This window comes from Melanostigma gelatinosum, assembly GCF_949748355.1.
Source record: "Melanostigma gelatinosum genome assembly, chromosome: 8".
Taxonomy (NCBI): domain Eukaryota; kingdom Metazoa; phylum Chordata; class Actinopteri; order Perciformes; family Zoarcidae; genus Melanostigma; species Melanostigma gelatinosum.
Window position 1 is genome coordinate 5,909,549 of NC_136641.1, and position 22,963 is coordinate 5,932,511.

The window sequence follows — 22,963 nt, forward strand, 5'->3', positions numbered from 1 at the left end:
AATGTGACAATTTGTGACAATTAGTAACATTTGAGATTGCAGCTGCCAAAGTGAGCAAAGAGTTTCTCTTTAAAAATACATTTTCATTTCTGATGCAGATGTTTTTTTTCCTCAACAGAGAGGGCTGGGGATTTGTTGAAGTAAAAAAGCACTTTAATTGTGTATTTGGAGTCTTTTTTATGGTCTTTGTACTACCTTGTCATTTGCAAGTGACTTCATCATTTCAAGTGCTGATTGTAAAATGAAATGTTATTTTAGTGCATCCTAAATCAATTGGAGATACAAACCTTTAGCATTAGTGAGAAATGAAAGAAACAGAAAGCTGCATTGTGGGTGAGTGATAGCGAATGTTACAGTCTCTTTAGCTTAACGGCTGTCATGAATTATGCGTGTGCTAGCTAATAATACAGGCTACATGAAAAGTATGAATGTAAATCACTGAGGCAAACTGCAGGCATTGTACGGTCAAGTCGTATATATTTACGTGACTAACGTCATTGAGTCCAACCAGTTATAATCAGAGCCATTAATAAATGGATGTTGTTGTGATTGCAGTCTGGTCAGACATAATACTTTGGTTATGTTTCATGATGTAGCAATCTGAGCTATATGCAGCTGCAGACAAGAGCCATGACCTGTTGGGAGACACATCACAAGGAGAACAAACGTGCACATTTAGATAAAATATATATATATATATATATATATATATATATATATATATATATATATATATATATATATATATATATATATATATATATATATATATATATATATATATATATATCAGTCAACATCTCATAAGGCCTTTGTTTTTTTATTCTGTGGAAGCACTTTTCAGTTAAAGGTGAAACAACACCGATGTGACGGGTTAGAGTGGGACTTGCCCGCCCCATTACCTTCAATAAAGTGGCACCAATGCAGAATTAGAACGCTGTCGCAATGACCCTTCCTTCTTTTATAGGTGTCCTGGTTGCAGCGTATGGAACGACATCAGGAAGAACAGGAAGTAAACATGGACCCAAGCTGTTGGCTAGTAACGCAATCCTGTTGAATGGCGCTAAAACGGAGCGTTTCAGACGCACAGGTGTGTGTTAGACAGCATGAGAAAAATAAATAATAATAGGCATGTAAACCTGTGCTAGTAGAAACACAAAATACAAATATGAACCTGGAAATTAGCAAACATATGTCTCCTTTAAATTCAAAGTGGCAGAAAAATGAATCTGTATTTTCATTTCCATTGTCCCTGACACCAGAAGACGACTTCGCTGGGAGGAGAGCATGCTGCAGCTTCAGTTAGCAGCTAGCTGTGGCGTTAGCAACTCGCATCTGTTGCGCTGGCATTTACGCTGGCTGAATGCCAGTTGGCACCGCTAAATGAAGGTGCAACTCTTTTTTTTACATTTTGTTTTATGAATGATGACGTTTGTATTGACACAGTAGAAGAGGTGACATATGGCCCGATATTTGATCAGAGCATATGGCCAGATCGTACACATTGCACCTTTAATCGCATCCAGTGTGTCTTGTAAGTCACTAAAACATGAAAACGTCAGAGCGGGGGACTTCTTTTTATAGATAAAGGATCCTACTCTAAAAAAGAAGAAAAAAAACATGATCGATCACTCACTGTGTCTATAAATTGTACACATAAAGAACACATTGGAGGAAATGCATTCACATCTAATCTTTCTAATGTCTAGAAAACAATGCCATAATAGCACCTCAGTGAAAGCACCATGACCAAACATGGAAAAAGACCACCCACACCAATTCCCATGCTGAAGAATTAGCATATCTTGGCCGTGATTTGTGGCATGGTTATGCATTAGCGGCTCAATGCTTTGACACGCTCCTTCTCAGAAGCTGTGCGCTCTGGCTGGGAGGCGCGCTGGAGTGGCCGACACAGGGATTAACAGGAGCGGGGGGGATGTAAAGGCAGCGTTGCAAGGATCATGATACCTGTAGAGCACTTGTGAGCGGTGCCCCGCTTACAAACGACTGCTTCGCACTTTTGTGTCGGTTTCTGCTCCCCTTTTGCTGTTTCCCCGGAATGAAAAGGACTTGAAAGAAAGGCAGCAGAGGACCCCGGCTCCGCAAAGGAAGCTGTGCAATCCCACTTCTAAGAGGTGAGGTACGATTCTGAAAACTAGTCCTTGCTCTCTTCGTCTTCAGTAGTTCCGAATGCCTGGTCGGGCTTATCTCTCTGTGTATCCCTCCTCCAGCGACTGTCATCACTGTGACATGCTGCTTCCGAAAGCCTCTGTCAGCCGTCAAATGGCCCATTCTGGCACTTAGCTGTGGATGAGGTGGGGACATGCTGGCCAGCATGGAGAGATGAGTGAAACTGTGTTGGTGATTTTGATCACTGTGCCGGCGGCAGTGGAAGTAAGCTCAGGGTACCTGGATGCATTCCTGCCAGAAGGGAGATGGAGATATTTACCCATGGAGAAGAGTCTGGTTAACCTTGACAGGAACATGGTTGGATGGCTTCTCAACACCTCAGTGGCTTCTTTTTAATTCAACAAAGTCCAGAAAGTGAGAGCTTTGGCTGCAAAGGAGAACTGGCTAAGATGTGTAACATCTAGTGGCGCCTGAAGAGGAACCCTCGGGAGCTGGTTTCGTTGACCGTCGCCAACCAGCACCATGGCCGACTCTCACTTGTCTGGCTCCATGGGAAGCTACAACATCAGCTCTCCTGCCGCCAGTGCTTGGAACATCACTGGCAGTGGCCCGTGGTTGCTTGCCTTCATGCTGACCGCCATCATCCTCATGACGGTCTGTGGCAACATGTTGCTCATCGCTGTAGTGTTCGCCCATCGCTCTTTGCGTTGCACCTCAAACTGCTTCCTGGTGTCCCTGTTCCTATCTGACCTGATGGTGGCAGTGGTGGTCATGCCGCCGGCCATGCTCAACGTCCTGTGCGGGGCCTGGGTGCTGTGGCCGGCCTTTTGCCCCATTTGGCTCTGCTTCGATGTCATGTGCTGCAGCGCGTCCATCCTCAACCTGTGCGTGATCAGCCTGGACCGCTACCTCTTCATTATCTCGCCGCTGCGCTACAAGCAGAGGATGACCCCGCCCCGGGCATTGCTCCTGGTGGGAGCTGCTTGGGGCTTGGCGGCGTTGGCCTCCTTCCTGCCCATCGAGATGAAGTGGCACAGCTTGGGACACGGGAGTGGACACGCGTCGGCCCCGGGGGTCAGCGGTGGCAACATCAGCTCTTACTCTGACACGCTGTACCCAGCATCCTACTTTCAGCTGTCACCATCAGGGGGGCTTTCCTTCCAGTGCCGCCTGCGGGTCACCCTGCCCTTTGCCCTGGTGGCGTCCGTGGTCACGTTCTTTCTGCCCTCCAGTGCCATTTGCTTCACTTACTGTCGGATCCTCCTGGCGGCACGGAGGCAGGCTAAGAGGGTTGCGGCAATGAGCAACCCGCCACACCCGCACCCCTCTTTAGACGAGCCTTCCAGGCCTCCTTCACCTGGGGTCGCAGCGGGGCAAGTTCTCCAGGACGGAGATGACTGCAGTCACCAGGAACCTCCCGTGTCACAGAATGTACCGGTAAGCAAAAGAGACCAAGCAGTAAAGCAAACCAGGCAGGGTAGATATATACTTAAAGGTTGAGTGCTGACCAAGACTGGTGAGGTAACAGCAATTTCTAAGCGAAAGCCAAAGATAAAAAAGTCAGCAGTGGTGCTAAAATAGTAGACTGGCCTTTAAGTGGAGCGGACCGTAGTGAGAGTAGGAGTTGAAAAGGTTGATTCTGTGAGTGGAGCAGGTGGCACAAAGATAATCACCAAATTGCAGTTGTCCATCTATTACGAGAGTTCTCAAGCGTGTCTTTTCCTTGACATTTTGAAGATTTTTACCTAACGGTGTTCATACCTACGTCTCACGGCGCCACTTAAAATGACAATTATGCTGTTGAAATCCACTCCTTACGTTTTAATATCATCTAAGTGCAGCTATTATAAACCTTCAGACGGTTATTTTACATTATTAAGTGTCCTGATGCGCTCAATTATAAACGTACCTTGGAGTTGACCTATTTTGGAAGTATATCTGAAGCAAACCACTTAGTGTTCAACATAGTGAAGGTTTACAGCCTATCCAACGAGGCTACGGTATTTAGTGATGACTTATTCATGACAAATTTGTCATGGCAAATAGCTTGAATCATCATTATCAAGCTGTAAAAAGAATCAGAAGAGATACAATCCATAACAACACTGCAGCTAGTGCATGACGGAGAGCTGAACAAATGTTCGGCTCTTCATTTGTGAACGAAAAGGAGAGATCCGGTGAAGGTGAGGAGTGAAACCTGCCCCGAAATCTTGGAGCTGAAAGTACAGTCAGTGTGTCAGATGTGCTGCCAACATTTGTTAGGATCACAGCCTCATAGTCTGTCACATTTGTCTGTAGTAAAACCACGCTTACACACACACACACGCACGCACACACACACACACACACACACACACACACACACACACACACACACACACACACACACACACACACACACACACACACACACACACACACACACACCAGTTCAAAATACATTTTCAAAAGTTCTATTGAATTTGAAACGCCTTTAATATTTAGTTTTCAGATTTTTTTTCTCTATTAAGTAGCTTTAAAATCATCTCATTCTTTTGTTCATCAAAACGTTTCTGTATAAGCTTGTTCCATTCTCCATCTTTGGGAATTTTACAATCTCCACTTAACGTTTTTATTAAATGATGTGGGTTTCAACAATGTTTAGCTGCAAGTTGGTTTGGACTGGCCCACAGTAGTTTAAAATGAGCTATGGGGCTACAGCCAGCAGGTGATTAGCTAAGCTTAGCATAAAGACTGCAGGGAGGTTGAAATAGCTAGCTTGGCATTAAAGAAATTGTTGTCGTGTTTTTTACAATTTAGTTGTTTTGAAGATTATACAAATGAGATGTTATGTCAGTTTCAGCTTTAGAGGGTTTTCTAGTGGTCAGCTGTTCTTCCAGTCGTTTTGCTAAGCTAAGCTAGCTGGCCGCTTGCTCTAGCTTTATTTTTAGCGTGACATGAGGGTGTTATCGATCTTTACATCTAACTCGCAGCAAGAAAGCTAAATAAGCGTATTTCCCACAATTACTGACAATTCCCTTAATTTAATTTATTAACTTGAGAAAAATGAGACAGCTTCAAGCAAACTTAAACAGTTAAATGAATGTAATTAGCTTGTCAAAGAGACCATAAAGGGGTACAGGGAAGCTTTTCCAAAATATTAATGTAGGGAAGGGAGATTTACAGTGTATATTTCTTTGTAATTCTAGGATTAACCCTTCTTTTGTTCTCTACTATCCACAGCCATCAGTGAACAGCGAGCGTCGTCTGGCTCACAGGCAGGGTCGGAGGGCACTGAAGGCCAGCCTGACTTTGGGAGTCCTCTTGGGACTCTTCTTCAGTGCTTGGCTGCCCTTTTTCATCACCAACATGGCCCAGGTCAGTATAGAGAGGGACCAGACACTGACTATACCGCAGATATGGCACAGAAATTTAGTCAATTTAAATGATAAACACACCGGTAACGCGACATATTAGCGTCCATTTGATGCGTCAAACAAATCTTGAACGCTTCAATCTTTCCAGGTTGCCTTCACCTATGGGCAAGTGTTTCTCCACCATAAAGATTCCCAACAACTTCCCTCAACATTTTTAGTCTGAGGTTGCTTGTTTTTTCTTCTTCTTCTGCCATAGCTCTCAGTCCTATTCCATACATCTGAGTCACCCTGTGGTTGTTTTGGGTCAGTTTTCTCACAGATGTATATTTGCGGTGGGCCCCAAACAGTGTGAAGTGAATGCAAAAGAAAAAAGAAAAGGAAAGAGAATAAACACACTTGGATACCGGTCTATTTTTGCATTGGCCAGCCTTGGCGTCACAGCCCTGCCAAGTTATCCAACGAGTAAATAGATTGGCATTTCAGCTTCGTGCGGCTGACTCACTCCAAAAACCCAGAACACAATGCACCACAGCACCATTTATAATCAGCATTATTTTCTTTTTCTTCCCCCCAAGTTCTTGATTTTTTGATTTGATTGGACTGAGCATCCATTAGTCAGCGGGCAAACATTGGTGGCCATGAGAAACCTCGGCAAGCCGAAATGAATGTGGAAAAACAGCTGAATCTAAATTGGTAATGACACTTGTCCTGTTTTTCAAGCTTTCAATGATCCAGTCATTTTGATTTCCCATCTGTGCCCTCTCGCTTCTCCTCTGCATAACATAGAGCACAGAGACTCGACTGTGTCTGCGCTCTCCTTCCTTTTCACACTCAATGTGGTGTGTGAAACGCAATCCCCCCCCCCCCCCCCCCCCCATTTCTGTCTTATTCCCACCGCCTCCCCGTCTCATCTTGATAGTATTGGAAGCTCTCCTCTAACAGCTGTCTCCTCCTTCACTGTCCTCCTCTAAACCTATCGTGGTTGTGCTCAAGATCGGGGTTTTAAAACAGCCAAACGCAAATGTATACTTTCAAGTTCTACTCAGGGAAAATGAGATGCTCGATATATCGGAAAAAGAGCGATGGACAGCTCATGTGAGTAGTCAGAGAGAAGATCTGGCTTCTTCTTTTTTCTTGATGATTTCAGACTCAGCTATTCCAAATTCATATGCCCAATATGCACAAGGAAAGTAAATAAATATATCTTTATTATGGAATTTATTTGGTTTTTTTTAATGATTTCCCAGGGGCACAGAAAGTAAATCACAATTAGCTAAATTAAATGTTTTTTTAAATTATAAATAAATGTGCACTAGAAATGTTGAATGCGTTTTGAATCATTCAATTGTGCAAAGAATTAGAAATAGGGTCGTCCAAATTAATATGCACAATTAGCTAAAAATAAATGTGTTGATAAATAAATAAATGTGCACTGTAAATGTTAAATCAATATGCATTTAATAAACGGCTAAATAATGGACAATAAATGAATACATGTACTGTATTTATTTCTCTATTTAATTATCGCTATCATTCTATTATAATTAAAAGGTGTGTGTCATTGAGGTCTTACATTTCACTAACCACTAACCATAAATTCTTCTGACGCTTCTAACGCCTGCATTGCTCTCCGCCGTCTTCATCCAGGCGGTGTGTGAGTGCGTCCCCCTGGCGCTCTTCGACGCCATCACCTGGCTGGGCTACTGCAACAGCACCATGAACCCCATCATCTACCCGCTGTTCATGCGGGACTTCAAGCGGGCGCTGGGGAGGCTCCTGCCCTGCTGCTCCTCGCAGTCGCCCAGGAGACCCTCGCCGGCACTCTCGCTCTCCCTCCGCAACTCCGGGGAGCCGACCGCCGCCAGCAGCCCCGCCTCCCCGCTGGCCTCCGACCCCACGCACCCTCCCGCCACCGCCACCGACGCGGTCAACCTGCTGGAAGCCGAGCTGCCTCTGCTTCTGCCCAATCAGGTCGACACTCTGGATTGAGTAGCAATTATGGAAACGCTCCATGTGTTGTTGTTCCGGGCTTTGTGGTGTGGAAGTGATTGAAGACAATGTATTGTCACAGAAAAAAAAAAATGTCGATGGACACAAATTCAGGAAGCTGCACCCTTGTTCCTTGAATTGTGTGTTTCTCTCCAATCATGAATTTATTGATACCAAAACAAAACAAAAGCCAGGGGCTCTTCAGGGTATCATCAGTGCCAGTATTCAATGTAATGACAATGACAACCATGAAACTAAGTGGTAAGCAGCTCTTTACATTGGCATGGGTGGAACAGAGAAAGACACATTCACTGAATACCCCCCCCCCCCCCATGGTGGTTAAATTGCAGTAATAATATCCATAGCAACCAGGCCAACGGATGAAGATGAGAAGGAACAGAGATATCACCTGCAAAGCACAAGTAACATGTACAGGGATCTGATCTCAAAGTGACTTTAAAACAATGACACGATTCACAGTTTGCAACAAAAAAAGCACTTCATTTAAAAAAATGATATTAAATTAATATATCCCTCTAAAAACATTTTGTGGTTCGTCAAAGCAGTTCATTCAGGGGATTTTCACTCCCGGCTGCCATGTGTGTGCACCGGCCCTTCAGCCGTCTCTGCCGTGTCAGCGTGTCGAGAACGGAACGGAAATGTTCTCCAACAAAAGCTTTGATGCTGGAAAAAAAAGAAAACTTGAGAAGACAAGCTTTTTTCTTTTTTTTTTTTTTTACAGGGAAGCAGCCGGTCCCAGTGACATGCTCTTTACAAGTCTGGCTGCCTTTGTTTGTGTGTGTGCTCTGTAGTCCAGTGTGTATTGTCCCAGCTCCACGATGCGTGTTCACCATCAGGCTCGGCGTCCTCCGCGCCGCCGAGCGGGGCGTCGGGAGCAGACGCTGTGTCGTCATCGCTTGCCTTCGCCTCAGAAGTCCGTGGCAAAGTGTTCCTGTCCGATTCTGCATCATTTAACGAGTCCAGCAGGTGCGAAATATCAGGGATGTCCCAGCCGTCACCCGCCTCCTCTGTCTCCGCCGACTCTCTCACGTCTCCACTTTCCCCCGCCTCAGCCTCCTCCGCTCGCCGTCGTGTCTCAGTCGCTTCTTGCTCGGCCACGTCCAGCGTTCCTGGGAGCACAAAGGAGGCCCCTGGAAGCACAAAGGAGGTCCCTGGAAGCACAAAGGAGGTCCCTGGAAGCACAAAGGAGGCCCCTGGAAGCACAAAGGAGGCCCCTGGAAGCACAAAGGAGGTCCCTGGAAGCACAAAGGAGGCCCCTGGGACTTCCTTGGTGGGAACTCCTACTGCCACCAAGATGGTGTCCATCTGGCGCATGTAGTCCAAGTGACCTTTCACCTGGGAGACAGAAGCATGGGTTTTACTGTCTCCAACTAAAAAAAGGACACACGTTGCTTTGTAAGTGACGGCGTATGATTTCAGTTTTCTTATTCCCTCACATCACATGGCCTGTCATATAGCGTACGGTGCTTCTGACATGTCTCGTATCTTTTTTAAAACGATCTCCTTAAACCTCTCAAATACTTCACCTACCGGTAGTTGTTTTCTTCTTATATTCTAATTTTATTGAAGCAATACCACTGTCTCTTTTAAATTAAATGATGTATTTCATAATTATGCATCGATTAGTCAAGGACCACCTTGTATCATACTTGTGTATCTGAGGCCACTGCTGCAGGTGCTTTTTCTTCTCGAGAGGCGAAAACCTTGAGGTGTTGAATGAGCTTCAGCTCACACGCACTTGGAAAGCTATTCATTCAGGGGTCTTTGGCGGGGGCCTGATGTAAATGTGAGCTCTGACTCACCACGGAGGAGAGATCCACATTGATTAGACGGCGATCCTGGATGTTGATAGGCTGCAGCCCGGCGACAGACAGTTGTGCAGCTGAACTTCGGTACAAGAACCCCAGGAGCCAGTCCCCTCTGATCAGTGGACAGTTTGAGAGAGTCATTCACTCGTGAGATGCTTAAATCACAATTCCTGCTGTCCAGGCGGTAGTCTCAACGACTAAACCATGAGTACACCGAAACTATGAAAGTCACTGCACGCTTTCACTGTAAAGAAATAACTAAAACGTGGCCGTTTCAGATTACCTGCAGTAGCCGTTGACTATTTTTCCAGCCACTACCCTGGTCATTCTCTCCCAGGCCTTCTCAGAGCCGTCCACAGGGGCCCCCAAGAGGACTACATCCTCTACTACTCCTTCACTTCCTGGGGAATCACAACAACACAGGACTCAATTGGTTTGTCTGTGTTCAATTATTCTATTACACAAGGCATAAACGCTTTTAAATGGATGTTATTTAGGGCCGTCGTCAAAACAATTCTACTTAGCAGATGAGTGTGGCTTTAAAAAGCCGTGACTCCTCACAAAGACCATGGACAGTCGGTCATAAAACTGTAAAAGGTCTTCGTACCTTGGTCGTTGGCGAGCTCCTGTAGACAGTAGTAGATCACTCTGGCCCCGAGACTGAACCCTATGAGGCTGACGGGCCGCTTCCCCTTCAAACACACGGAGAAAGAGAAGAGATGCACCATTCTGGAGCCCAACGTAGGCTCCCCATTCTGTCTGAGCGAGAGCTCATATTTCAGCATTTCATTCAAAGTTTCCTTCTAAATCGACAAATCGAACAGAAACATCACAGTTCCAGTTGAGCTGATGCAGTTAATAATGTGTTTTTACAGAATGTGTAGAACAAACCCTGACACAGCACTGTGGTACACTACAGTAAGGGAGGGTGAGTAGGGTCGACTATATTCTACTAACAGATGTCAAAATGGAACTTCCCCTGTTGATTTCTGACATTAAGACAACTATGTTTTGTATCATACGTTTACTGAAATTGTATGTTTAAATATGATAAATATGGCATTATCTGTGCTAATGTAAAAAATAAAATATATATATATATATATTTTCATAATTTAATATTTAACTCAAGGGTTTTTACTGAGGGAATTTTGGATTTCTCTTTTTATCAGTCAGAAAATGAGCCATAAAAATATAGATAGGAATGTAACCGGAACGTTTTGTGTATGTAAGTGCTACTGAAGTGGAAGACTTTGTGAGTATCAGAACAAAAACTAATTTAAGACATGTATTGCATATTTAAATATGCAAATGAGGCGTTATCTAACGGTAACTTTTGGTGAATATTAGTAGAAATCTACAGACTCAAACAGACAAAGTAGTGAAATAAACAAAAAGTGTGTTTTGGACGTTTCCTCTCCACTATCCTGAAGGAAGGCATGATTGTTTTTCCTTCAGTGCTTTAACAGAGGTTAAGAGGTCACACGATACCTGCTGTCTGCTTCGCAAAACCTGCGCCAGCTGCTTCCCCACTTCCGCCGAGCGGCTCAGACAAACGCTCCAGGGGTTGTCGATGACGCTGGCCGCCGCCAGCAACGACGCGGGCCACGTCAGGGCCGCCACGATGCCTGTGACAGTGTGACGGTGCAAAAAAGACATCAACGTGAGGGTCAATACTACAACACAAGAAGAGGCTGGATAGCACAGTCAGGGATCGTTCAACCGAAATCAACCAAGTGTGTAGTTCAGAACAGAACCTGAGAGCACGGTGTACTTGAGCGCCTCCTGGGCCACCATGCTGACCAGCCCATCCAACAGGGAGGCCATGGCTGAGCCCAGATCCCTGAGGAAACGCGACTCCCACACCAGGCAGTACTGCTCGCCCCACTCTCCCAGGCTGCACCACGGGGCCTGGAACGAACCTGGAAGACAGCGGTTGTTGTTTTTTTACTTGCGGGTGAAGTGTTTCAAGCCATTGTATGTGAAGGGGGTGCTGAGGTTTTAAGTGAGTTTTTTTGTAGAGGAGCTGCATGGTTTTATGCAAAAGTAAAAAACGTAAGTGGTTTGTTTGCATAATCTCCCGTGGACACTCTGGTATAGGTTTAGAACATTAAGTGCACAACTGTTGCCCAGCAATCCCGTCTATGTTCTACTCTGTCTCGTTAATATTCATCCCTCGTTTCTTTTTGCTGCCACCTCACCACTTTAACGCCGTTCAACTGAGAGAGAAGTGTTTGTATCTTCCATACATTAAAAAAAAGAAAATTCTATTCTAACTTAGAAGGTAAATATTTCAACCTCAACCTATTTTCCTGGTTTTTTTGTGTCTAACATACTGATATGGAAAACTTCCTGAATTTGGTCCTGAACCGGCGGCCGCAAAGTTCTGACAGACTGGTGGTGTTCCTCTGGTTGCTGTGACAACGAGCACCACAGAGGAAGAACACTGTACAGAGTGTTGATACCCGATATTCAGATTTCACAACGGGATTTGGGCCCAATAACAGAAGAGACCGGATCAAGCGAAACGTTTCATTTCTCTGTAGGGTGCTTTCCATAATGCTGCCAGATACTTATAATTACAATCTGAGCAAAATCAAGCTAATTTAGTGAAGCCAATGTTACTTAGATGTTGCTTAATTGCCCGTGCAGGTCATTTCACGGCTTCCGGTTACAGCGCTGTCCCTCAAAACTGGATGCATTCAAAATAATTGTCGTCCCCATCATTCACTGAGTCACAAAAACATGTGAAAATGTGGTTTGAAAAATACAGAAGTAACCCTTTCAAAGGCTTAACTTTCACAGTGAAGACCGCGATGGGGGGATAGAATGATTTGTACACATTGAACATGTCCAGTGTACTTGTAGCTGTGCAATAGTGAGACAGTGGAAGCCACACTTACTGTATTTACCGCTGCAGAGCCAGCCCGTCACCGCGATGGTCAGGTGAAGATGCTTCCCGGAGCTCAGCGGCAGGAACTCAAACTCCTCTATCGCCCCGACACACTTGTTCATCTTGTAGCCTGGAGAAATGACACGCGGAGACGAAACACAGGTGGAGAAGATGAGGAAACACGGGAACACCACTGTGGTGGGAACACCACAACAGTGTTTTCTTTATAAAAGTTCCGTGAACATTCTAACGATGACTTCTTGTCGTCCTCTCACCGGTCAGTCCAGCTCCCGCTGCTCCAAACAGGGAGGCCATGATTGCGATGCCAGTGGCTGAGCCCAGAGCAGCGGCCCCTGTGGCCCCCAGCACAGCACTGGCCCCCGCTGCCACCAAGGGGGCGGCCAGCCCGCCTGTCACGCCTGGCAACGGCACAGAGATGCACAGTCAGCACAGAAGACAATATGCGATATCGAGAGGGAAAAAACACTGAACTGCACGGTGTCTTCATGCATTATTCTGAAAGTCTCAACACTCTACGGTGGTTTAATTATCCGTGGATGAGCTTATCAAGTCTCCACATAAGATACTATGTATTTCTAATGTCCATTTAATGTTTTCAAAAACACTTGAAGCAGGGAGAATCACCAATCACGGTTCCCCCGCCAACGGTGGCCAGTCCAATGAGGAGGTAGCGCCGCAGCTTTCGCCCTCTTTCTCTCCTCAGCCGCCGAGACAACTCCTCTCTAATGGAAGCAGACAGATCGTCAGTGTGAGTTGAAATATTCTGCTTGTTTACGCCACACAGCTCATCTTCCCGCTATCGTTTTGGAATGCGAGTGTGACTGCGAGTGCGTGGTTTAAAACAGTCGGACACAGTATTTCAAACGAACGGCACAATGTCCATCATCCATGCTTCCGGTCCAAACACAACTTACTCGCTCTCCTCCCCTCCCTCCCTCAGCCTCTCTCCCAGCGTTTCCTCAAACTCCTCCAGCCGCTGTGGAAAGACTCGTAGCAGACAGCTGACGTGACGGATGAGAACCCTCGACCTGGCGTCATATTGGCCTGAGTACATGACGAGCCACCAAAGTTATAAAAGGTAACAGGCTGATGTGAATTAGAACCATCATAAAGTAGATCAGTTATTAATATATCGAAGGATTCTTACCGTCCTTGACAGAAAACGACACCAGATCCTGTAATACAAAGCCACAGCTGGTTATCATTTTGACGCAAAAAGAGTAAAATAACATTCAATTGATGTTATTACAAATTAATTGAAAAGCCAAATTTTCCTGTCAGCATGATCAGTGACCAACACCTGTATGATGGGGGTGGCCCCCGCAGACAGCAGTGGCTCGGCCTTTAAGATGGAGAGGAAGGTGTCGGAGCCTTCGAAGCCCAGGCCAGACAGGAAAGCCGCCATCACCGGCATCACCGACTCATCCAGGTTCAGCCAGCAGACCAAGCCCTGCAGATACTTCTCCCTGAACACGCTGAGGAACCCGGTTCAGGGTTAAAGCGTTATTGTCCACAGTTTAGATTATTTTTAAAGTTACGAATGCACGTGGATATCCACAAGCGACAGAAATGTTTCATTTGCGCAGAAAAATAAATACATAAATCAAAGATCAGTCCTCATGATTTCTTTTAGGTTGTAACTGGATATTTATATATATATATATATATATATATATATATATATATATATATATATATATATATATATATATATATATATATATATATATATATATATATATATATATATATATATATATATATATATACACATATATTATTTATATATATATTTATAAAACTAATAAATAAAATATATTTTATATATATACACACACACATATATACATATATTTATATACATTATAAAGGGGATTTCAGTTGTTCTTCAATACATCTTTTGATCTGATTATTATTATTATATATATAATAATTTAAATATATTATATATATAATAAATAAAAAATATATTATATATATACATAGATATATATATATACAGTGAATGAAATATATATTATATATGTAATAAATAAAATATATAATCGAATCTAAAGATGTATTGAAGAAAGACTGGAATCATCTTTATAATGTGTGTGTGTGTGTGTGTGTGTGTGTGTGTGTGTGTGTGTGTGCGCGTGTTTGAATACTGATAGATGTGACACTTACAGTGTCTCATGAATATCAGTCGCTTATCCTTTATGTCAGGTACAAATAGAGGAAGGTGGGTGCTAAGTGTTTAGCTTACCAGAAACAAAACAACAACCCTGAAGCAAGCTCTCTGCAAACACAATGATGTAACAGTGACACACACAGAATGTCATGATGACATTCTCCTTCACGGCTCCGTTACCTGCTTTCAGGGCCGGTAAACAAGTGTCCCAGAGAGACTCCACACAGGGCAGCGAAAGCAAAGCGGCCCTGCTCACTCAGCTGTCTGCTGATCAATGCCTCTGGGCTGGGGTCACGTGGGGCATCTTGAGTCGTCGTTCCTGCCCCGCCTGGGTCTAAGGTGAAACACGGACAAAGCTTAATTATTAACTCTAACCTTAGTTGTTTCCTGTGAAGATGGAAGTTTATTTTGAAAAGACAGTATGCATGTAACAAGCGAAAACAGACTCATGTTGCTGGACGTTTGCAGGAAAAACGCACGAAAAATGAGGAGTAATTTTTCGTAAGATATCAATAAAACGGGGATGAATTTATATCATTGTATAAAGAGAGAGACATGAGAAGATCAATCTCATGTCTGTGAGTTAAATCAGCTAAAATCACTATTTTAAAGTGATTAGTGACTCGTCTACAACATTTAAAAAAGGAATAACTTCAATAGAATCATTCTATACACTGTAGCTTCTTTACATTCTAATAGAATGTAAAGAAGTTACATTCCAATACAATGTAACTTCTTTACATTATATTCGAATTTAAAGAAGTTACATTCTTATAGAATGTGAAGAAGTTACAGTGTTGCATTTTCTTTTCTTTTCTTCCCACAAGAACGTAATTTTGTCAGGTTGATAAAAAATGTCCCTTTACTACCTGACATTATTGTTAGCTACTTTAAGGTAACACTTTGATTGTTTGGTGGATCACCTGCATGCCGAATTCATCAGAAGGCCCCAATGATTTATATGAAGTCTGATGACATACAGTGTGTGTTAATGTCACATGTGAAAAATGTAGCTTCCTTGACTTTTGAGCGTAGTTTAGATTTAACGTTACGTTTCGTTTTTGTCTGGCGAACAGCTAGCTACACGGAACTAGTACATGGAGTCTGACTTTGTGCTCATCATGTCTCTGATGGACTGACCGGAAGCTAAATGCAGAGGCTGCTACAGTGAGACCTACATGTGTTTTCAACATTCCTTATCGACATGACCTCATATAAAGCCGGCGTAACTTAAACTAGAGAATTTCAACAACACTTGCGTTGGCTTGTAGAACAGCTGGCTGACAGTGCGCGTGCTGCCTCAGCCAGTTTACCAGCTAACGGTTCCCTGGGAACTTTTAATGACTTTTAATAACGTCGTCAATTTAATAACTTACTCTAATGCCGCACAGGGAAATAATAAGCGAATTATGTGTGGTACCTGGAGCAAAATTGGCGTCCGTACTTCTCTTATCTTCCTCCATGGCCCCAGATATCTCAACTTTGTACACTCAACTTTTGTTGCCTTCACGTGATCCTCTGACATCTGAACATTACACGTTTATACGGCATTGACTCGCTCAAACCATTTCAGGTGGTAAATAGTCACCAATCCACCAAATGCAACAATAGCATTTATTGAGCATATTTTACTCTTAGATATCATCCCTCACGGAACTAATTTGTGCTGTTAAATAGATGAAGTGAAGGGGATAAATGCATATTGGAAACACATTTTATTATACCATTATTACTTTATTACTTTGGTTTTGCATATGGTTACCACCCAGTTATAGCACGGCAAAAATACATATTTCTGTTTCACAAACACAACTTTACTGGGTCATTCACATGGTTGTTCTCATGTGAATATTAATATTTTCGAGTGTACCTGAAGCCATCATTTGTTTGAACCTTTGAGTGACGTAACGTCCACGTACTCGTAGAACGGGGCAGGGGTCTGTTCACGACTGACACGTTGTGGAATGTTTTTGTCAGAGAAATTTGATATTAAATGACTGAATTGCACATCTTTAGTTCAGGAATATGAAGTTGTGTGCCACGAGCGGCTGGTTTAAACCGTTTATTCTGCTTTACAGAGAGAGAGAGAGGCGGGAAACCAGTGAAACCAGTGAAACCCTCTGACACAACATCCAAAGTCTGAGCTACAACAGATGGCCAGTAGGTGTGAGTGTAGCATTTATTTTCCCTTTTCTGCAGTTCAGTCTCCACCACACACTCTTATTATACCAATAATTATTGATGATGACACGTCGGTTAGCTGAATGCTTGCTCCTTTCATAATGTAAATGGTCCTGAAATGTGGCAGAATTCCCAATGTATATTCCACGAACACCAAAGCAATGGGCCAAATAGCCTTTGCTTTTTTTTCCATTTGTTCGACCTTTATTTATTTTTCAATTTATTCAGAGTTTTTCCAAGGCCATGAATGACTTTCTGACTGCCATCCATAAAAATGCTTTTTCTTAAGCTCCTGGCAGTAGGCCTACATCAGAATTGGGCCGGTTGCCCGCCAACCAGCTTCACACAAGGACATGCCATGGTCACGCAAGCACACTGGAACAATTTGATAAGATGTTGCCAATGGCTGACACTGCAACAGAAAACTCCATTGTTCAATGGTGTGTGTTGTTGATGTGCAGATTTCAATAGCGGCAGGGTCACAAGCGAGAAGAGAGAAGAGCATATTGCAGTAGGCCGAGGCCAATGCATTTGGAATGAACGTTTATGTAGGGATGTGCCCCACGAGTCATACAGTACCATGCTGCAGTATATGTAGTATAGTATAGTTGACCTATAGTATAACATAGTGCAGTATATATGATATAGGCTAAGTATAGCATTGCATCATATATGATGCAATGTTATATATATATATATATAAGTATAGTAAAGTATGGTACAGTATGTGTGTAGTATGATATAGTTGGCCTCTCGCATCATGTATTGTATCAGTGATGTGTGTGTTGGATAGTAGTATGATAGTATATAATACATACAGCACAGTACAATATGTGGAGTTCAGTATAATAAAGTGTAGTACAATATGTATGGTATAGTAAAATAGTACAGGAAAATTAAATATGTTAAAACTAAAATAGGACGATGTTAATATGCAAGAGTGAGGGTTAAGTGTATTTTTTTAACATAGTGGGACTCACCTTTTCGTATCCGCTCTCTCATCGCAGGTCTGTCGACTTCAGCTGTCTTTCTCTCGGGTATTTTGTGCGGCTGCTCCCTTCCCATTTGCTCCATCAGCTCCAATTGACTGTATGCACTTGGCAACGCTCTCGTGCCCCCTTCATTTTTTCCCCCAGTCTGAACTCAATGTGCAATGACAAGGGATCAAGGTGAACCACCGGAAAAGCGCACGAGGGCGGATGACACTTCCACCAGGTCTTCGTGTGGAGGAGCTGTTAGTACAACGTGGGGTACTTTGTCAAAATAATATCCTGGCCTTGTCACAGAGGAATCTCAGACCTACGTGTGCTGTGTTTTTCTGTCTCCGAGAGGTATCCTGTTTATACAGCCCACCGAACGGTCTCTAGTGTCTCATAAACAAGACTTTATATGTAGCAAAGCCACGGCTTGATTGCAAGTGATACACAATAGCTCGTCTTTATTTAGAATGTCATGTCTTGTGTCGTATAAAAATGATTTCTAGATTAAACACAGTAAGTGCAACATACACAACCGACCGCGATATGACATACAGGTAAGACACTTTGTGAGGGAAGGATTATTGAATAGGACCCATATGAGTTCTCATTTCACAGACGTGCCTAGACTTGTAATGAGGGAAAAATAAAAGCCTTGTGTGACTTTGAAAAGCAGCGATAGGACAGATAACATGAAGTGAACTCTGCTGGGGAACTCCTGCCCGGGCCTCGCGTACAGTTCAGGCTATTTGTAGAGCTGTGCTCAACATCCCTGGTAAACTGCTTTTACACTTCTGCCGTTGGTGGTGCATTGGCTTTCCTGCATGTGGTGACATTAAACTTAACAGTTTTTACAATCCATAATGTCTTGAAATGCATGATTAAACTCCAACAGCATCGCTAAACAATTGTTATTAACTTTTTAAATAATCAATTAATCATTTCAGTCATTTCTCAAGCAAAAATGTTCAACATCCACTGGACTCAAGTTCTCAAATGTGTAGATTTAATGCTTTTCTTTGTCTTATATGACAGTGAACTGAATATCTTTTGGGGATTTGGACTGTTGGTTGGTCAAAACAAGCAGTTTGAAGACTATGCAGTGTGGGGTTAGGGTTTGGGTTTTCAAAAAACATTTTATTGATGCAATGATGAACCAATAATGAAAACATCAGTTACAGCCCTACTTGTGTTTGTAGTAAGCGTTTTGAAATTGACAAACACATAAATTTCTTGTCATGCTGATACTGTTTTCAATTTAAAGCCACCACGTGTGGAGTCAAAGTAATTCTGCATTTGGCGCCCCCGGTGGAAATCTAAAACATTACAGAAGTGTTTAGACAAAAACGTATTGCAAACAGAATAATTTAAAGCTGATCTAATAATACTCCACACATAGTGGCTTTTACTCATTCATTCACACTTTGAGCACTCACCAACTACTTTCGTCCTCTCAGATATTGAATTGCTTCTCATCATCTGGACGATGGATCTGAAAACTGGAACACTCTCCTGATTGTTTTCTTCTGTTACTGTGACATTTGTATCAGTCATGGCTTTCAAATGTACCACCATGACAATATCTCACTCCATTAGTTTACTGAGAAAGTACACATTGCTGATGCCATCTTTCAACTGTCTGTTTTTCAGCAGTTAAGAACAGATTTAATAAGAAGGATCTACGTTCATGCTAACGGCTCTGTGAGGCCTTATTTTGGCACATTGGTGCCTTGAGCTAAACGCTAACGTCAGCATGCTAATATGCTCACAATTCACAATGCTAACAAGCGGACACCTAGCAGGGTTAATGTTCACCATCTTAGTCTGGAGTGTTAGCGCGCTAACATTTGCTAATTGAGAACAACGATAACACTTGGCAAAGTTATTGGACAACCTAAATAGTGGACGAAAAGTCAGGGGGCAGGAATGTGGCAATCCATCCGATAGCTGTTAAGATGGTTCAGTCTGGACAGACGGACACCGTCATGGAGCTACGCTGCTAGCGTGGCTATAACAGCAAGACACTGGGGTAAGAGATTGTTAAACAAGAGATGACTTTAGGACTCTGACACTGTTTTCCAGCCACTGAAGCACAAGAAGACAAAGCCAAAAAGACAAACTAACCAGCAGCCTCCACATCTCTCACGTCACCCATTGATCTCCCTTGGGCTAAAACTCCTCTTACTGCTTGTACTTAAGCTGTGTGTGTGTGTGTGTGTGTGCTCACTCTTACAATGGATTACTCATTGAATATCAGACAAGGCAGACAGGCAGGGCTCAGGCCAGACAAGTTCAAACACGGCAACCCCCCCCCCCCCTAGCAAAACCCTATCACTACCAGACAATGTCATGTTTCTTCTCCTATCCGTCACCTTGACACCCGACAGGAGGGGAGCTGAGTGAAACCAAGACGGGATGGACCGTGGGGCACTTTGGAGGGGACGTGCTGCGTGCGTGCGTATCAAGAAAGAGCAGGAAGTGGGAAACATAGGCCGAAACTTTGAGCTTGTGTGCCTGGAAGTGAAAGGCGCAAACATAAGTGGGGATGAGGCAGCGGATGTGGATGACAGGTGATTGTGATAACAAGCAGGATGGGCCCGGACAGCGGGGGTTGTCATCCTTCTGTCATTAGAGGGCGGTGGGGTGTTCGCCTCACCTGGAGGAAGGAGCTCCAAGTGCTCTGATACGTCTGCAAGCGCAAGTGGCCAGACTCTAATAGCAACCTTTGAACCATATATGATTTATTGTTTAAAAAATCAAAAACTTGTGCTCTCCTTTTAGAACGAGGAGATACAAGCAAGGCGGCGGTTCGCCTCACCGATAGCTTTGATAGGTTGTGCCAGGTCCTCCCCCAACTCAACCTGCCCTGACAGATTCCGCTGTGGATGCACTTGTAATTACAACACATCCTCAACTCTTTAAACTTTCATACATACCATGAAAGTGACTTCAGCTGCCTTTTGTGTGGGTGTGTGTGTGTGCGCGCACACATTTATGCAGCACACCTCCGTTGATGTACATGTGAGGGCTTGTGAGTGTGTGTGTGTGTGTGTTTGTTTAGTGTATAGGAGTGTTACTAAGGGTGGAAGGCAGCTGGGACTGCTGAGGAGGGAGTATGCGGGCCAAGGAGCAATGCGAGGGCCGAGGAATCACAAAGGGAGGAGAGAATGGAGAATCCAGCTGCCGTCCGGTGAGGCCAAAACGCTCCGGAGGAAGAGAGGATGATGGCGAAAAAGACAAAGGACACTGATATGTTAAAAACAGTTCCAGATGGGGAACGATGAGAGGAGGAATGGAAAGAAAATAGAGTAGACGTATGATCAGAGAGGCATTAAAAGAGAGGACAGGATTTATTAGAGTCCTTGTGATGTGAATACAGACACAAACACACACAGTAATGGATTGTGGTTGTCTGTGTGTGTTTGTGTGTTTGTGTGAGAAACCTCAGTTACAGCCAGAGATCGCAGAACTCTGACATCGATGAGTCACCGCCACTGACCTTTCTCATGTGGTTTTCTGAATAAGTGGGACTCCAGTATTTCTCGGATTGTGGCGAGCGTTTGAGGTTCTTTGAGCCGTTTGCGTTTTGGATGGGAGACCTTCATCAGTACAAGAGAGCACTCGGGGGCACATTTGAGGCTGTGAACGGAATGTCCTCGTTATATTGCTGAACTACAGTCAACAAAAGACAAATTCTGCGTCTATTGGGAGGTTTTGGAAACGGAGGACTTCAGGCTCATCAGGGGTAAAGCTTCCCACATGTCACTGGAGTCAGACTGTTAAAATCCCCCTTAAAATGTCCTTCCTCATAAATCACAAGACTCTTTTCACCCGAGGTGGTAACGATGTCATTGCATGCATCCTTGAACCTGCCATGCATCTTTTCAACTTCTTTTCATCCAACCTTCCTCCGATTAGTTTGTATTCATACCGCGCCAAAAAAGACGAGTCCATTGATCCTCTCCCTGTAAACGTAGCCCTCCTCAACACAGTAAGGCCATTGTCTGAGCAGAGAGAACCTCCATCGACCCAAATTGGCACAACCAGAGGCAGCCTGTGACATGTTTCTATGGAAACTTGCAGTGGATGTTGGCCTTCGCCAGCGCGGTGGCTCGCTGACTGGCGACTGTTGCAAAACAGATATCCTAACGAGATGGGTCTAGCTGTGCGTGGAGTTTTAACCCCCGAGACAGTGAGCAGATGCGGGTGCTTCTGTCCAAACTTAAATAATACCCTCTGATTTATTCCGTGAAAACCTGGTCCTGCCTCGAACCCAACCGTTGCTCCTGTTTAACGTTACTTGTCATATTTGTTTAGGGAAAAGCAAAGATTGAGCGTTTCCCTGGAAAGGTCTTGAGTTCTTGGAACGTGGGGGGGATATCAACAAGTTCGTCCAGACACAGCATCTCGTAGCGAACTTCTGGAACGTCTGGAGAGAAAACAAAATGTTCCAGAAGCTAAACGCTGAGGGAACTGTCTGTGTCGACACCGCTTCGACAAAAAAAAGACAAAAGGGCTGCTGTGGACAAACAGGATGCTGATCAGCGGGGGCAGGAAAGTACCACAGACGCAGGAGCGGAGGTATCGATGTTGTTCAGGAAGGCAGTGGTTAGTGGGCACTTGGCGCATTTCCATGGCCATCACATCCCAGTGATGGGAAGTCCCTCCGACTTGTCTGTCTGTGTTTTGTTTTTTTAGTTTAATGGCTTTTATTCATGTGTCACGTTAGAATCCACGACGGCAGGAGGCAGAGATCGTTCTGCGTTGGATGTGTCTTCCTTTCCTATCACTCTCATACCCGCATCGTCCCTTGTTCCTCTCTCTAATCTCTCTCCTTCTCCTTGATCTGTGTTTCATCCAGCCTCTCTTTCCTTGTCTTTGTGATGCAGTTTTTCCTTTGCAGAGAGACAAAGCTGCTTTTCTTCCTCAAATCCCCACAAAAAAACCCACGGTTTTCGATAAACCAAACCTCGAATACCAGAGGCTGGCAGAAAGTAGGAAAGAAGCTGGCAAATACAGTGGAATTCACTTAACTACCGACAGTGGCATTCCGAAAACCTCGGCAGCCAACGTTTTAATGGGTAATTACAACGTTAGGCTGGTATTATGGGCCAAAGTTACAAGAGGCAGTAGCTCTGGCCTCAACCCTCTCGCCAAAGGATGGGCTGCTCTTCTTTATTTCCATGTTATCGCACCCTGGATGTCGTAAACTCTTCCAGTGATGACATCTCGCTGTTTTTGCCTTTCCTCCCCTTTACTCCTCGTCCTTCTGCCGCCGCAGCCCACGGCTCAAAGGTCAAGTTTGCTGTTGCTGTTTTCACCTTCTACCCTCTTGCAGAACTTTTAGTCGTCATCCCTACCGGGACTGTGATGGTTTGTGAGCGAGGCGGCGAAGCTGACACGAGGCGGCGTTG

General features: G+C 44.0%; 2 protein-coding genes across 3 annotated transcripts; one reads left to right on the forward strand and one right to left on the reverse strand.

The window, feature by feature from the left end:
* Positions 1-2,652: 2,652 nt before the first annotated feature.
* htr6 (5-hydroxytryptamine (serotonin) receptor 6) lies at positions 2,653-7,475 on the forward strand (the record flags this gene model as incomplete). Its single annotated transcript, XM_079273315.1, has 3 exons — positions 2,653-3,567; positions 5,353-5,487; positions 7,134-7,475. The coding sequence occupies 3 exons, from the start codon at positions 2,653-2,655 to the stop codon at positions 7,473-7,475; spliced, it is 1,392 nt and encodes a 463-aa protein (XP_079129441.1).
* A 340-nt stretch (positions 7,476-7,815) lies between these two features.
* Positions 7,816-17,614, reverse strand: tmco4 (transmembrane and coiled-coil domains 4). 2 transcript variants are annotated; one of them, XM_079272930.1, is made up of 14 exons: positions 17,553-17,614; positions 14,572-14,725; positions 13,519-13,693; positions 13,366-13,393; positions 13,133-13,262; positions 12,843-12,940; positions 12,473-12,616; positions 12,208-12,327; positions 11,062-11,226; positions 10,796-10,932; positions 9,912-9,996; positions 9,588-9,705; positions 9,299-9,416; positions 7,816-8,831 (listed from the first exon to the last, which is right to left on the reverse strand). In XM_079272930.1, the coding sequence occupies exons 1-14, from the start codon at positions 17,572-17,574 to the stop codon at positions 8,247-8,249; spliced, it is 2,079 nt and encodes a 692-aa protein (XP_079129056.1). In that variant the 5' UTR covers positions 17,575-17,614; the 3' UTR covers positions 7,816-8,246. The 2 variants fall into 2 exon arrangements, with proteins under 2 accessions (XP_079129056.1, XP_079129055.1); XM_079272929.1 differs by lacking the exon at positions 17,553-17,614 and adding an exon at positions 15,812-15,870.
* Positions 17,615-22,963: the final 5,349 nt, after the last annotated feature.